Genomic DNA, 16,063 nt, shown 5'->3' on the forward strand with positions numbered 1-16,063 from the left:
GATATGGGAGCGAGAGATCCTGCGTGCGATAGTAACATGCTGTGAAGTGGAAGAATTGTTGGTACATGGCTCCAAGAAGCTTATACCAAAGTAGGGATAAGTATTTGAAAAAGAAACTGACAAAGGAAATGAGATAAAACGAGTGCAATTCATGTGTTTAAACGATCTTGGATATGTTGTTCTATTCAGTGACCTGCAAGCATTGTTCCACAAACTTTGTAAATAAGTAAAGTTTAACGAGTGTGTTGAAAGTTTAGTGTGTGTATGAAGTTGGAAATTGTTTCAGAGAGACAGTATCCTATCACAAGCCGTTAGTGGATCTTATTTGTAAACCAATGCTGGACTACATACATGTTAGAACATACCAATGACTTGATGCCCTTTGCTCGGCTTGTATGAGATTCTCCAGAGCGATAGCATTGTAGACTGTTGTTCGGCCTCACGCTGGCGTAGCTGTGACTTAGTTTTTGAAATCCGAGATCGTATTGATCGTTGAGAGTAGATGATAAACATGAATAACTTAAGATACTGAGATAATTGAACGAACAAAAGACTAATCACAGTCCACCGTCACCGAAACAGGCAGGATCTATTCCCGCGTGATTCTCGATTGTCACATGTTCATCGTCGTAGATATGAGCTCACACTGGAATACTCATTTCTTAGATGTTGGTTTCAAGAAAGATGTGACGTTTGAGCTTGATGGTGTGAGGAAAAGTTGGCAGGTTCCAGCTTTCAAATACACGTAGCAATAGATAGAGAAGACCTCTGAAGAACCATTGTCGGCCGCTAGAATGGCAATCGACCCGGCTATGCAGAATGAAATTTTCATATTTCTCATGTAAAATTCTAGGCCCCCTTCATTTCTGAGAATTAAGCTAATTTACTGCTCAGTCTGCGAAGTTTCAACAATCTTGATCCTTGGGAATGGTCAGAAATGAGGTGCAAAATTGGTCATTGTGGTTCAAATCCTTCCATATCAACTTTCTTATCGTTTGAAACACCAACAGTCAATTAGTTAGAGCTGTAGACACTAGAGGCTTGCCTGCGATAACCTCATCGCCGACCCATTGACTCAAAACAAGACCGACACTTCAGCCTTATGTCGAACTTTTTACCTTGAGAGCGCACTTGGCCTCTTTGGGTTAGGCCATAGTCGAACGCCACTATTGTTGGCAGCCACACTTGTACAACCTAACCAACAAATGTAAACAAGCAAACGTATACCAGGTGTCAAAGCAAACGCGAACGCAGTTTCCTGTGAAGGACAAACATATGAATGTTAACAAGGATTTGAATTGAGTTTCAAATCGGGGGGAGCTTTTTCCCCAAACAGAATTCGTTGCAGAAGGTTCAAAAGATCCAATTAGCTCTCAAAATAGATCTTCGAGATTCTGTCCATATCTTGGACCAGAAGACGAGAGATATGTATGGAGCACAGAATCATTCCTACCTGTAGACCGTACGACAAAATGAGGACCCAAGATAGAGGGAGAGGAAGTCTGGTTGGATGCTTACAAGAGCCTCATATCGACCCTGAGCATGACCCAAAAATCAAAATTGCACAGGCGCGTGCGATAATGACTTTGCGCACTGTTAGCAGCTACTCGAGTACTAGATTGATTACGTTATCGGTTAATGTCAGTCTGATGAACGACCAAAAACATCACGACCCTTGACTTGAGCGCTTGCCGTTTGTAGGCCGCGGTTATTGTGTGCCGTCCTTTACTAACAATTCTTTTCACTGAAGAATTGGCCTAGTAGGTTAGTTGGTGGTTTACAGTGCCTGTTTCAATTCATAAAGTTTCTTGGGTGTACCTAGATCCAGTGATCTATCGGTCAATATGGTCAAAAACTGAAGGCACAGCAATTGCACAGCATGGACATTCAAGTCCGACCAGAGGTGGAGCAATGGATACTATGGTTTGCCAACAGCCGTATATAGTGAGCGAGGTCTTCTAGTCCTCAAGCCATAAGCCAGGTTATCTATCTGCTGAAGTTGAAATCTAGCAGTGTAGAATTTCCCATCTGACAGATTTTTCTTTCGTCATTCTTTTTTGTATTTTTTATTAAAAATAGTCACTCATTTGCACCGTCGCCACTACTCAGTGGTATTATCCTAATCTCACACCTCCAAAATGTCCGGCCGTGGAGCATGGAGACCCATGAGTAAGTTTTTCAGAAGTCCTTGTAAAACGAAGATTGACTTTAGTTCTCGCAGACCCAAAGAACATTACTGTTCGAGCTTCAGTATGGATTATTGGAGCCATCCCATTTTTTACATTCTCGGGTAAGCCCACACACCCTCCTTGCTTCTTGCTCGATGTATCAATACGTATACCTGAGCTAATGTCTTGATGTTTAGCCATGTCGATTGCCGGATCTGCGACAACAACGCCAGGAATGCAGAACGTCTTCATCGGACAAATCTCCAAGGTAGGCAGTGATGGATCTAAAATCGGTGGACTGAGATTTGGTTACATGGGTGTGTGAAGATATTTCTCCTGTTTCTACGAATCTTCGTTAACAAGCTATTTAGGTATTTGTGCTTATGTGGGGGTGGAAGGAAGCAATGGAGATACGTTCAAGAACACGAACGGTTTCCAATGCATAGGCAAGCAGTATAGTCAGTCACCCGACGAGATTGCTGCAACACTTCATGTCGATTCAAATATCATACAGTTAGGACAAAAGTTACAGAACGACATATCTATTTTCATGCCTATGGTCTCACTTTCTCTGTTTCTCTTAGGATTCCTTGTTGACACTGGTGCATGGCTCCTTGCAGGTCTGGGAAAACCTGTTGGTAAAGTCGGCATGGTAGCCATGCCATTTCTGTGGGCATCTGTTGCTACCAGTCTTGGCGCAGCATACACGCTTACTGTCTCCATCAATGCAATCAATACGGTACTTGGAGATACAGCTGTAGGATGTTCTGCAAACGTACAGATTGAACAAGGGAAAACGCTCGAGGGACTTCAGTGGGCTGCATTTGCCTTTGCTCTTCTCTTTTCATTCGGTATCTATATGGTCACTAGAGACACTATGTATGGTTTCAACATTGCTCCTCGTGCTAGATCTCGTGGAAGAAGAATGAACGATGCGTACCCCGATGAGTATTCCGAGGAGGAGCGATCGTTGAGTTACGAGAGATAATTATAGCTGGCAGGTTGATGCACCGACAATTATGTAATTCAAACTTGGATATTACTGGTGTAATACGAAACCGCATGTCGGAAGGGGGGCACAGAAGCGTGATGTGGTGTTTACGAGATGTATAAATATTTCTGTTTAGGTAGGTGTTTTCACTTTATGTTTTTCTATTTCTGCTAGTCAGCTAGAACAATATAATTTAATTTGTTTTATTTCTTGGTTTTTGAAAAAAAAAAAAATCTCCGACTTCGAATAATTCATTATTTCATACTCCCCGGTCATTTTTTCGTACACGACTCAATTTGCACATTCATAGTTTGAATGACCATTTTTCATATTCAAATGCAATAAACAACTGATACTTCACGGTGGGTGCAAGTGATTGGCGGGCGCCTCTAAAGTATCAAGATAGGGTAGTCAAAATAGGTGTACGCAGGCCACAAAGTGAATGCTGGTTCATGGTATGCTTGGCCCTCGAAAATAGCTCTGGTTGATTTGATCATTGACAGTTCGTAACACAAATTGTGCTAGGATTTCGACGGTATAATGTTCCAGAGAGATTGGAACATTGATAAGTCACTATTGTTCAGATTGCTTCGAAATACCATCAAATCTTTGATGAGTTATTATTCAATGGAAAAAGAACATTGGTATGCAATAATTGTTCATATAAAAGAAAACACTCATCAGTCATTGTTCAAACTAGATTGGCAGATTGAAGAATCATTATTACGCGGGAAACGTAACACTAATGATCCAGAATTCATATTACAATTCAACACTGCATCTTTACTTGTTCCAACTCTGAGCAGGTGTAACACTTGATCTCACGTGTAGCATGACTCCTTTCTTCCACCTTTCTGCCAGATTTATGACTCCCTCTTGGCTTATTTCCTCGCAAAGTTGTGTTCAAACCCACAAAGCTGTTTAGATACCTATTATTTCCTCAGAGAAGATCCCAGCCATCAAATTCAGACTCTTAAGAAAAACACCATACTCGACAATAGCCACAATGTGCTTCACCTATCAAGTCGACTACGATTGCACAAATGAACGCAAAGAGAAACACAGTCTCTTCGTACATCGTCGCTGCGAACTCGGAAGCATCGAAAAATGCCCTATCAAGGTGAAGATCATTGAACTCAACCGTCTGTTTTGTGAGGAGTGTCTCGAAAGGGGGTTTGCCACCACAAAACGCCCTCCGTACAAGATTCCCGGTACACGTGCAAAGTATTTAGTCGAGGCGTTAGATAAGAGGGTTCAAAATGGAGAGGCTGTACTGAGAAACGACTACCTCAAGCGTCAGGCTTCATTTTTCAGTAGCTGCTCCATCGCGGGAGATCTTTACGCAATTTCCGGATATCATTCGCCCTTCCACATCCAGGAACTCCTGCGCCGAAGACTCAACAACCAGGATATCGACGCAATCGAAAGACTCGCCATAGAAATGCAGCGTGTTCACGTGGGTGGTTTCGCGAACGGACGTCCTTATATATACCCTGTAGCGGCAATGTTACACAAAGCCCTTCTAGGAAGCATCATTGCCCGCGCTGAATCCAACGGTATTATTCAATCATGCTGTAAGCATGGAACACACGAGCCACTGGATACCGGAAACCAAGGAGTGAATGTTGTCGTTCGTTTTGGTCTTGCCAATACTCACAACAACGAGAGAGAATGCGGTACTTGCAAGGATCATCCGAGTGCCGGTGGTCGGCCGTGTTCAGAATGCAGATGCAGTTTGAAGAGATATGTAAAGTACAAGGGAAAAATTGGCAGTTTGGTTTTTGTAGACTCAGACATTACGCCCTGGGAACTTCGAGTTATAAAGGATATGTACAGAGAGTTCTATTTCGAGAATGGCAAGCCTGAGGGTTCTAAGAAATAAAGGTTATGGTTCTCAGTGTACTGAATTCTGGTGTGGTTCAAGCTTCTGTCACACACATACTATTTCATAGTGCTTTAAAATAAATAATTGCATGGTTTTCAAATATATACCTGAATAGCAGCTTTGAAAATGTGTGATTTTTGATTCACTATAGTTGACGCAAACATTTGCCAGGTGAGGAGTATTTAAATAGTGCGTAAACCTGATGCTAGTTAAGAATCACAGTCGTTAGCTTTCAAAAGCTTTACTCTCATTGTAAATATTCATAAGTCAATATAACTCTAGCACAAGAATATCATACACATCATACATACACCTCAACGCTAGTCTAGCGTGTGCAGTGACCCTCGAGGCTTTCAATCACATGATAAAAAAGTATCCTCTAGGAAAATCTAGTCGGCGACTGTCCCAGAGCGATGATTCCCCCAGGTTGAAGCGCTCTAGTATATTTATGAACTGCGGCCTGATATATGAGTTTTAATAATGATGAGATTTCCCATATAATTCTTTCCTTAAAACATATTCTCTTTATATGTAAGTAAGTAAAATCAATGAGCTTTTCCAAATAATTCCTAAGTAGTATAGAAATAATTTAAATGATTCAAAGTCATTAATTACTACTTATATTACTAGCTCCGCTAATAAACGAAGTGCGATATAGATAAAATTACTATTTATTATATGTATAATAAATAGACCTTTAGTATATATATATACATGTACTTACTTACTTTTACTTATAATTCTTTTAAAAAAAAGAACTAGAAAAAGAATGGATACATATATTCGAGAATGTTATGCCTAAGCCCCTGCCTAGTGAATGACATAGATAGTCACATGATAAATCCCTACATAGGCATTGATCTTGTAGGAAGACCTTTCTTCCTTAGCATAGTTCTTTTATCTAATTATTGATCTTTGAAGCCATTCCCATATTGCTCCTTGTGAAGCGTGTGACACAGAAAATCCTATTCTATCCATCTACGTATATACACAATGATGTTAGTATCGTATCGACTCCGAAGAAAATAAAACCCCTCAAAAAACGACAACATTCTCCACTCCCCCCAAAACCAAAAACCGAAAACCAAAACTTGATCAAAGAAAACTCCAAAAGATTCATCTCTCAGGCGTGAGTCGAACACGCGACATCCAGATAGACAATGTTACAATTACAGTCTGACGTCATAAACCAACTAGACGACCGAGAGTTATTAATCGAGTTGGAGCTCGAAATGGTCACATTTTGTTGTGTTTGTTGAGTTTTGCACTCAGTTTTGAAAATATATATCACACAAGAAAAATGGAGATGGAATGGGGATTTTTGAGCAAGGATTTGGCTAGGGTGGGTATGATATGTGGGGTTTATTTTAGGAGGGGGATGTATAGTTCAGAATCGAAGTGATGGTATATTTTACGAAATTCTTTTGGTGTTTTGTTATGAAGACAAAGCTTTCGATAATCTACTTATCTATTTCTATTTACCTTCATTCTTGGAATTTTGAAGAGTATGGTATTTTCAAGGCATCATCACGATAATCAAAGCACAATTTTTAGACCGAGGATCAGAATTGCCACAATGAATTATGAGTATCTTTGTAAATCCCCTACTCAACCAACGCCTTAGACCTTTCTAAGATCCCTTCCCTCCACCATCCGAATTCTCGCAGAAAATCCGTTTATTCTTCAAAGAACTCCCTTCAAGTTTACCAGAAAGCCGCCACCCCGCCAGTCCCTCATTTACTTTAACATCTTCTCATCTTTGCCACCCATTTGAAAGGGCCACTTCCACTCCCGAATATGAACTGGATCAATTCCATTCTCGAATGCCTCTCTCCTCGCCTCAATCTGCATATTTAGAAGTTTCTCCCTAACATGCGCGCCCTTGTTGCCCAATCTCTCAATCCTATCAACTGCATGCAGCGCCAAACTGTATCGATCGGTTTTATTCCTAATAGCCAATTCTAATGGCGTATCAATATTACCCTTTTCATTGTATCCATGAACATGGATATTGCTTTGGCCAGGACGCTTATAGGTAAGTCTGTGAACGAGCCAAGGATAAGAATGGAAATTGAAGATGATGGGCTTATTATCTGTGAAGATCGATACCCAATCTTTATCCGTGATACCATGAGGATGATCACCATGATGGATCAATTTGAAAAGGTCGACCACATTAACGAAACGGATTTTCAAGTCTGGAATGAGTTCTCGAAGAAGTGCGGTAGCAGCGAGAGATTCATGGGTGGGTACATCTCCGCAAGTGGCCATGACAACATCAGGTTCGAAGCCTTGGTCATTAGAAGCCCAGTCCCATATTCCGAGACCCTTCTCACAATGAGTGAGAGCATCTTCCATGTTGAGGTATTGAAGATGATCTTGTTTGTCGGCGACGATGACATTGACGTAGTTGGTGCTGCGGAGACAGTGGTCCATACATGAGAGAAGACAATTTCCATCAGGTGGGAGGTAAATTCGTACAACTTCAGGACTCTTGTTCGCGACAACGTCGAGGAATCCGGGATCTTGATGAGTGAAACCATTGTGATCCTATAACATAGAACAGTTAGTAATTGTCTATTACGGAAGGCTGTTGAAAGGCCATTGGACCAGAAAAAGACACAAAGTTCTACACAAGAGAAGAAAGAAATTCAGATGAGGATTGGGATTCAGAGACAAAGGATTGGAAGAAGAAAAAAAGCTTACCTGTCTCCAAACGGTGGCTGTCAAGAGGATATTGAGAGATGACATCTTTACACGCCACTCGACTTCGTTGCACTTCTCAATCCATTTGCAATGTTGATTGACCATGGAATCGATAACATGAATGAACGGTTCATAGCTGTTGAGTAAACCATGGCGACCAGACAAAATATATCCCTCCAACCAACCCTCAACGGTATGCTCACTGAGCATTTCCATGACACGGCCTTCAGTAGCAAGATTTCCACCATCAGCATCTTCTTCAAAGTTTTCGCCCATCCAAACTTTTTTGCCAGCCTTGTAAACCTCGCCGAGTTTATTCGATTCGGTTTCATCAGGTCCAAAGAGACGGAAGTTATGCATGTTGTTGGCAACTACATCACGTAGAAGCTTTGCCATGTTAGCCATACTAGGAAGATTGCTGACACCTGCTTCGACATTTTCAAATGCGTATTTGCGGAAGTCAGGCATATCGAGTGGTCTTCTAAGAATACCACCATTACCAACAGGATTGGCACTCATACGAGCATTGCCAATAGGAGCCAATTCCTTCAACTCTGGAATTAATTTACCCTCCTTGTTGAAGACCTCTTCGGGTTTATAACTGCGCATCCAAGACTCCAAAAGTTTCAAATGTTCTGGATTGCTTGCAACATTAGGGAGAGGGATTTGATGTGCACGCCAGAAGCCTTCGAGTAATTTGTCATCGACCTTTCTTGGACCAGTCCAACCTTTAGGACTGCGAAGAACAATCATGGGCCAGCGTGGTCGGACTGCTTTGCCGGATTCACGTGCTTCTTTTTGGTACTTGCGGATTTCGACCACGCAACGTTCGAGAGTTCCTGCCATAGCTTGATGCATACTGTCGAGATCACTTCCCTCGACAAAGTATGGTGTCCATCCATATCCAACGAACAAAGCTTCCAACTCCTTATGACTGATTCGAGCAAGGATTGTAGGGTTGTTGATCTTGTAACCATTGAGATGCAAAACAGGTAGAACAGCGCCATCTGTAATTGGATTGAGGAATTTGGTTGAATGCCATGCTGTGGCCAATGGACCAGTCTCCGCCTCACCATCACCAACCATGGTCAAGGTGATTAAGTCAGGATTATCAAAGACGGTACCGAAGGCATGTGAAATGGAGTATCCAAGCTCTCCTCCCTCATGAATACTTCCTGGTGTCTCTGGAGTAGCATGACTACCAATTCCACCAGGGAAAGAGAATTGCTTGAAGAACTTTCGCATACCCTCCTCATCTTCCGCCTTATCAGGGTAAACTTCAGAGTAGGTACCCTCCAGATAAGCATTTGAAAGGACAGCAGGAGCTCCATGACCTGGACCAGAGATGAATAATGCATTCAAGTCATACTTCTTGATAAGTCGGTTCATATGAAGATATGTGAAAGCTTGACCAGCATCGGAACCCCAATGTCCCAAAAGTCGAGCTTTGAGATGTTCTTTCTTAAGCGGTTCCTTGAGTAAAGCATTTTCTCGAAGGTAAAGCATACCCAGGCACAGATACATACAAGCACGGAAGTAAGCATCGAATTTCTTGATTTCTTCATCTGAAAGTGGTTTCTCGTCGATGGTGGTGCGAGCAACTCCATATGGAGAAATGCTCTCAACCTCGACTTCGCCAGAAGCTGGAGCCATGTTGAGGTATTTGAGGTCCTTGATAGAACCCTAGAGTGAACGAGTGAGTGTGAAATGTCGTATCGAATAGTAGGTATAGATCGTTGGTGTTCGCCTGCAAGCAACGAAGGTGGAAGTGGAAGTTGCAACGTGATATTGAGATGTCGTTGTTGCGATGAAGAAGAAAGAAAGAAGGAATGGAAAAAGCAATGTGGAATTGCGCCTCCTTTTATCACTGCACGTATAGAAAACTCAAAGAGACATTCATTCCAAGAACCAGTCGTATGGAAGCACTGCAGAGTGCAAACACGGGCTGGTAAAAAGTGGCCTGATAAATCTTACCAAAATCTTCCTCACGTATATTCACCCAACAGTAGAATAGTCTCTCATTAGTGGTCAACTAGTTCACCTAGATCTCGATCTTATGAAAGCGTTAAAAGCATACCTAGGTAACGCATCAATCGATACCTAGGTGATTGGATTGTATATCATATGGGGCGATAAAATCCATATTCTCATGGCTTGCAATGTAGTGAATGATCAATCACATGCGTTGAGATCTCCTTATTCTCCTTGGTCTTACTCCTTACCTGTACCATCTATAGCAATGCCAAAAACATATCCGCCGAATACCGATATACAAACATAATTTCCCGGTTACCTTTCGCATTCTATTCATGTAGAAATTATCACGAAAATAAATATACAACCCTTTTATGCACGGAAAGTAGAGAATGTTCCGAGTGAACACAGCACACAGCACACTGCAGTAACTGCTTGTCGGCGGGGTTCCTGTACAACCCGGAAGCAAAAACAAAGTGAGCTGACAATGACGCACCACCTATTCAATCAGCCTACTTCCTTCCACCAGATAGGGATCTACTGGAACGACGTCGAATCTTGGAGTTTTGGATGTGGTCTGATGATAAAATTTTCGGTACCTAGGTATATACTTGTCTTGAATTGATAGGTGTTACCTACCTACCGGTACCTACATGATAACGAAGGATTGAAAAGATTCACCACCACCTACCTGCATTGCGTTGCGTTGCGTTGCGTTGTAAACGTTGTGGTTGCATAAAATGCAAATGTAAATGCAGAATGTTGATGATTGATTGCGGGGTGAGGTAACTAAATACCTGCATTACCTACAACTAAAATAGGTGCTTAACTTTACATGAATACTCTATTCATAGGCCACAAAAACAGACTGGAATTGACCACTGGCGAAATCTTCCAACAATCCAATGATTCCAATCCAATGATTCCAATCCAATGCAAAGAATCAAAACGTTAGATGACATTGCCATTGAAGATTATCGAAGGATTTGTTGAATGCTATTAATTCTCATAAATTTCTTTGTTCGTTGATTTATCATACAATTTATCGGGGTGATCAATTTTGGTCTTCTTTTTCTCCTGCGTCTAGATACTGGATCCCTATCTATGTATTCTGTATATAGGACGCTCATTGATTGAATACGAACAACATTAGCTTTTCGTATCCAAGAGACCAAACACGCCGAATTTTGAGTTTCCATCTTATTTATTGGAAAGAAAATGTTTACAATTAGCTAGTTGGCTAGTTAACTAGTTAGCCTATGAAGCATTTAGATGTTCTTTTTTCTTTCTTATGAAAAGTATCTTTCGTTATACCTAACTACCTAATAAGTGACGACGCGGGAGGCGCAGAAAGTTCAGCTAAAGTTTTGGGTTATGGGTGAGTGATTGATAGATAGATTGATTGATTGATTGATTGATTTGAAAGCTGGTTGATAATTCAACACATTTGAGATGCCTACCTAGGTACCGGTGCTCAAAGACATTTTGATTTTTCGAATGAATAGGAAGAGAGGAGGTCTTGTGTGAACGGAATCAGAAATGTTGCAGAATATGAATTGGATTGTTTACTCATTATAAGCAGATAGATAACATCAGATAAATAAATGTATTAAGGAGAGCGAAGAAGTAACCTATATTATTCAACATCGCAATCAAAATACATGAAATCCAATATTTCCAAAGCCGCCTTTGAACCACCAGTATCGCGCATTATTCCAGTACACAGATCCATATATTTCCTCCCATTCAACCAACAGTGCCCTATTTCATCTACGCAACTCCCTCCTTGTGCTCAGCAGACGTAACTTTTCCCCCTTCTACAACTCCAGTCCCATTGCCCTCCCCCGCCCCTCTCCACTCCTTCCCATACCCCTCCACCGGCACCCAATGCGTACTCTTCCACGCCTTTCCCACACTTTCATACAACTCATCGACCTCCTCCAAACTCAGCCCCTTCGTTTCATAAATCAAAAAGTACACAAACACCGCACACAACAAACAGCAACCACCCCACACAAAGAAAATCTTCGCTTGCAAATTCGCATTCCCCGGTCCAGGATTCACCAAATAAGGAGTCGAATATGCAATCGCCCAATTCAAAAGCCAATTCGAAGCAGTCGTCATCGAAATCCCTTTCGCGCGCACAGGGAGCGGGAAAATCTCCCCCGGGATAATCCAGCCTACGGGCCCCCAGCTGCTGGCGAAGAAAAATATGTAGATGCATACAAATGCCACGAGGGCTTTCTGGGCGGCAACGTTGTCGCCGTTGGGGAAGGCGGTGCCAACGCTACCGACTATCATTTGGCAGGCGAACATGCCGAGAGCGCCGAACATCAGGAGACGACGACGGCCCCATGCTTCGACGAGATAGAGACCGGGGAGTGTGGAGAAGACGTTGACGGATGAGGTGATCATGCTTGTGACGAAAGGTTCTTTGATTCCGGAAGCCGCGAAGAATGAAGTGCCATAGTAGAAAATGAAATTGATTCCAGTTAGCTGTTGAAGAGCTTGAAGGCAGCAACCTGTTAGAAGTCTGTGTGCGTCAGTATGCAATCAAAAGCTTTGCTGATATTGATGTGTAGAGTACCTTTTGCCCAAGGTATTCCATTTCAAGAATTGAAGATACGATGATCCCTTAGCTAAACTTTGTTCATGAACATAGTTGGACTCAATTTCCTGGAGCTCGCCAATCAAGTGGGGATCGTTGATATCCAGTCTTCGGAGCCTGCCAAGCGACTTTGCTGCTTTGTCGTGTCTGCCACGTTTAATCAGATAACGAGGTGTTTCGGGGAGGAAGATGAGTCCGATCCCTAATATGAGAACCCAGGCAAATTCTGTGCGACCTTCGTTAGTTGTTGAACTCTAGTCTGCTTGACAGTCGAGTTTGAGGCGAAGACTTACGAACAGCAATTGGGATTCTGTACGATCCGGTATTATTGAGATCTTTGGTGGCGTTGTCAATAATTGCAGCAAGTAACAATCCAATTGTGATGGCAAGTTGATAGGCACCCACTAATCTCTTTCAGCAACGAACAATAACAATAATACCATATTTGGGTAATATTTCCTTACCTATAGCTCCTCTAATCCACTTCGGTGCCGTTTCTAGCTGAAGTCAGATCACACACACAGCCTTGTTTATAACCACCACAGCTTACCAGATTGATAGAGAGGCACTGTATCGTGTTAGCACATATAAAATAGACCATGAAGAAGTCTAACATACCTAGCATCGAAACCATACCAACCCCAAACCCAGCAAAGAACCTTCCTGCCACAAACAATGGGATATCAACTGAAGCTGTCTGCAAAACTACACCAAAGGCAAACACGCATAGACCGATCCAAAGTGCAATGCGCCTTCCCGTCCAATCAGCTACTGGTGCAGCGAATAAAGCGCCAAAGAGTGTTCCCGCAGATAGAATTGACACAATCAAGGATGATTCACTAGAAGTGATACCGAGTTGACCAGTTTTGGGATCAATGTACCCTGTAGAGAAGGTGTCTAACCAGTAGCGCATGGTTATAATGCCACCGATTGTTCCGGTATCGTATCTATCAAGTCGGGTGTTAGTTTGAGTATGGATTTCGTGGTTATCAACTCCAATAAGATACGAACCCAAAAAGCACTCCACCGAATGCCACAAATAGGCCTACGAGAATAGCAAAGACAGACGAGCCTGCTACACCCTCAGGCTTCTTAATCCCAATCCCCTTAAGACTAAATTTCCCTCGCTTATTTTTCGTAAACATCATGTCATTAGTTTTATCGAACCTTTGATATATCTCAAATGATATGGAGTACTTCGACATAGTAGCTGGGGAACACCCTTATACAGTTCATGCAAACTAATTAAACAAAGGGAACACTTTTGTCCAAAAACCATGTTCTGATAGTGACATACGAGATGCGCGTGATTGAAAAGGAGGAACGTCACTGGTTCTCAATATTTGATGAACATCGACAATGAGCTGTACACGCGGATATAATTCCGATGGCGAACAACTGAAGAAATTCAATTAATCATCATGTCAAAAACTGCGTTGCCGGTATACTTTATAATCGTCTTTCCCATCTGGTGTGGTACTTGAAAGATAGTTTTTATAAACACATCTCACTTCTTGAAGAGCCAGGTGACGATTCAAATGCCGTTATTATTGCAATAATCTCTCTGGTCGATCTCAACAACATGAAACTGCCGAGGATGATGCTAAGAGAACAAAGAGCTGGAATATGAGGCCAACGTCATCCATTTCAGCCGACATTGCCATTTTATGGCATCGAAATCCCAAGAAGAAGTCCTGAAGAACAGCGGATTACATTCCGAAAATGCATGTATCACCTGTAATCAATTTAAAGAAGTCTTTAGAATGTCCAGAGAAACCGTGTAAACAAAAAATCATTCTCTTTGTTAATGACGTCCTGAAACCTCCAATTATAATCATCAATTCTTTGACTACTACTTCTTCATATGCTCTGTGACGTCGACAATAATGAACGAGTCCAGAATAAATCACACGGCATTTCATATACCTGCAGTGGTGAACTCAGCACTTGGCATAGCCAGCGAGAATCACTCTCCATACATCCAAAAGTCCTTGCCCCACTTAGAGCATCATTTCACTGAACCACGATCAATTAAAAAGGGGAATAAGCGAAAATAACGAAGAGTAAATTGATCTCGCAGAGGCAAAGCCCACTCTTTTCCAACAGTCCCACCGTGCGCCAAAACCTTACAGATATGATACATCCTTCCATCCTACTTGGAATCATTTAAGCCATTAGTAGGATTGTTTATATATCTGCAAACCGTCTCTCAAACTCTTGGTATAATTTAGGACTAATCTCATCGCTGCTATTTCCTTCAACTTCCCACAATACATTCTTGCGTGCGTAGTGTTCAAGTAAAGGTTCACTTGTCTCCTCAAATTTCTTGAGTCGTGTCTTCCAAGTTTCTTCGCAATCATCTGGACGCTTAGTGAGCTTTTCTCCAGTAATATCATCAAGCCCAGCGACCTTAGGCGCATGGAATGTAGTATTATAAACTCGACCAGATGGTGCATGAACCCATCTGCCCGCGATACGCTCCAGTATGACAGATGCTGGAGTTTTGAGAGAGACGACGAGGTTTATTGGAATGAGTGAATCGAGTTGAAAGGCTTGCTCGGCCGTGCGAGGAAAGCCATCAAGTATAAAAGAAGCTGAGGGGTCGTTTGATGTTTGAGGTGGTGAAGAGGCTTCCGCCAGTGATGGTTGCTCAACATATGAATCTGTGTCGAAATATGAGGAGGAAGCAGACATAGCGCTAGATGCTAGTGTCATGGATGGCGCCGACGAAGGAAATAACCAACCACGAGTTTTCAATTCGTGAAGGATAAGTCGAAGTATCATGGCATCAGGAACAAGAGAGCCAGACTGTATAGTACTTTCCGCCTTGATTCCTGCAGATATGTGTAAGTCGCAATTTACAAACATGTGGAAGTATGCATACCTAATGGAGTCCGATTTTTGACATTATCTCTCAATAAATCCCCGGAACTGATGGCAGAAAGTTGTGGAAATCGTTGCAGAAGTCGTTCTGCCTGTGTACCCTTTCCTACTCCTGGAGCCCCAACTAATATTATTCTTGCTGCTTTCTTAAGGCGCATTGTGTCGCACGTACTGGTCCAAGTCAAAGGAGATCGCGGATGGAGACAGTTTATATCAAAATCCTTAACGCCGGATGTCCGTACACCACGTCGAGAACCCTCTATTTCTGCTGGAGGAATTGCCGTACGACACTTGTATTGAAGAATTAGAAAGAAAGAAAAGATACAAGTCTGATGAATGACTGTGAATCTAAAATATGAATGACTCTTTTCGAGAGGTAGAAAAACAGCCGGAGCAAGGGATGAGACGATTGAAATAAGTAATGGGGGAATAGTAAAATACAATACCAAGGTACTTTGTTGTATAAGAGTCCGGAGTTGTCACAAGCAAATGTAAACGGCGAGCGGGGGAAAATGTAATCTCAATTTGACTGAAGCTTATCAAGAATTTCTGGTGTGAAATGGTCATAGCGCCTCCCCGGATTTGTTGAGGAATGAGCCAAGTGACGGCCGCCGCACGAAAGTGAGAGCTAACCTTACTAATGTCAGGGATCGTCCCGCCTGTCCGATTGTCCGATAGGCTAAATTTTGACTGATTGATTAGGTAATAATTTAATCCGCCATTTGTTCTCTCCTCCTTCTCCTCTGTCTATAAATCTCAATAACGTCAAATACATATCGAATCAAATCTAAGAGGATGAGGAGGGAATAATCACTCTAACCTTCGTGCTTGTTTCACTTTATACTCAA

General features: G+C 42.1%; 6 protein-coding genes across 6 annotated transcripts; 3 read left to right on the forward strand and 3 right to left on the reverse strand.

The window, feature by feature from the left end:
* Positions 1 to 1,580: 1,580 nt before the first annotated feature.
* Positions 1,581 to 1,962, forward strand: Bfra_008624 (uncharacterized protein; the record flags this gene model as incomplete). The annotated part of the gene is made up of 2 exons (XM_037338982.1): positions 1,581 to 1,640; positions 1,765 to 1,962. 2 exons carry the CDS (start codon positions 1,581 to 1,583, stop codon positions 1,960 to 1,962), a joined length of 258 nt encoding a protein of 85 aa, XP_037190548.1.
* Positions 1,963 to 2,138: 176 nt separating this feature from the next.
* On the forward strand, positions 2,139 to 3,156 carry Bfra_008625 (uncharacterized protein; the record flags this gene model as incomplete). Its single annotated transcript, XM_037338983.1, has 4 exons — positions 2,139 to 2,169; positions 2,222 to 2,290; positions 2,366 to 2,485; positions 2,540 to 3,156. The coding sequence occupies 4 exons, from the start codon at positions 2,139 to 2,141 to the stop codon at positions 3,154 to 3,156; spliced, it is 837 nt and encodes a 278-aa protein (XP_037190549.1).
* Positions 3,157 to 4,165: 1,009 nt separating this feature from the next.
* Positions 4,166 to 5,041, forward strand: Bfra_008626 (uncharacterized protein; the record flags this gene model as incomplete). The annotated part of the gene is made up of 1 exon (XM_037338984.1): positions 4,166 to 5,041. One exon carries the CDS (start codon positions 4,166 to 4,168, stop codon positions 5,039 to 5,041), a length of 876 nt encoding a protein of 291 aa, XP_037190550.1.
* Positions 5,042 to 6,781: 1,740 nt separating this feature from the next.
* Bfra_008627 (putative phosphoketolase protein) lies at positions 6,782 to 9,403 on the reverse strand (the record flags this gene model as incomplete). The annotated part of the gene is made up of 2 exons (XM_037338985.1): positions 6,782 to 7,594; positions 7,751 to 9,403. The coding sequence occupies 2 exons, from the start codon at positions 9,401 to 9,403 to the stop codon at positions 6,782 to 6,784; spliced, it is 2,466 nt and encodes an 821-aa protein (XP_037190551.1).
* A 2,091-nt stretch (positions 9,404 to 11,494) lies between these two features.
* Bfra_008628 (putative mfs monosaccharide protein) lies at positions 11,495 to 13,477 on the reverse strand (the record flags this gene model as incomplete). Its single annotated transcript, XM_037338986.1, has 7 exons — positions 11,495 to 12,257; positions 12,312 to 12,558; positions 12,626 to 12,736; positions 12,797 to 12,829; positions 12,883 to 12,900; positions 12,951 to 13,279; positions 13,344 to 13,477. 7 exons carry the CDS (start codon positions 13,475 to 13,477, stop codon positions 11,495 to 11,497), a joined length of 1,635 nt encoding a protein of 544 aa, XP_037190552.1.
* Positions 13,478 to 14,519: 1,042 nt separating this feature from the next.
* Positions 14,520 to 15,373, reverse strand: Bfra_008629 (putative adenylate kinase protein; the record flags this gene model as incomplete). Its single annotated transcript, XM_037338987.1, has 2 exons — positions 14,520 to 15,166; positions 15,217 to 15,373. The coding sequence occupies 2 exons, from the start codon at positions 15,371 to 15,373 to the stop codon at positions 14,520 to 14,522; spliced, it is 804 nt and encodes a 267-aa protein (XP_037190553.1).
* Positions 15,374 to 16,063: the final 690 nt, after the last annotated feature.

The sequence above is a fragment of the Botrytis fragariae genome (genome assembly GCF_013461495.1).
Source record: "Botrytis fragariae strain BVB16 chromosome Unknown tig00000101, whole genome shotgun sequence".
Taxonomy (NCBI): domain Eukaryota; kingdom Fungi; phylum Ascomycota; class Leotiomycetes; order Helotiales; family Sclerotiniaceae; genus Botrytis; species Botrytis fragariae.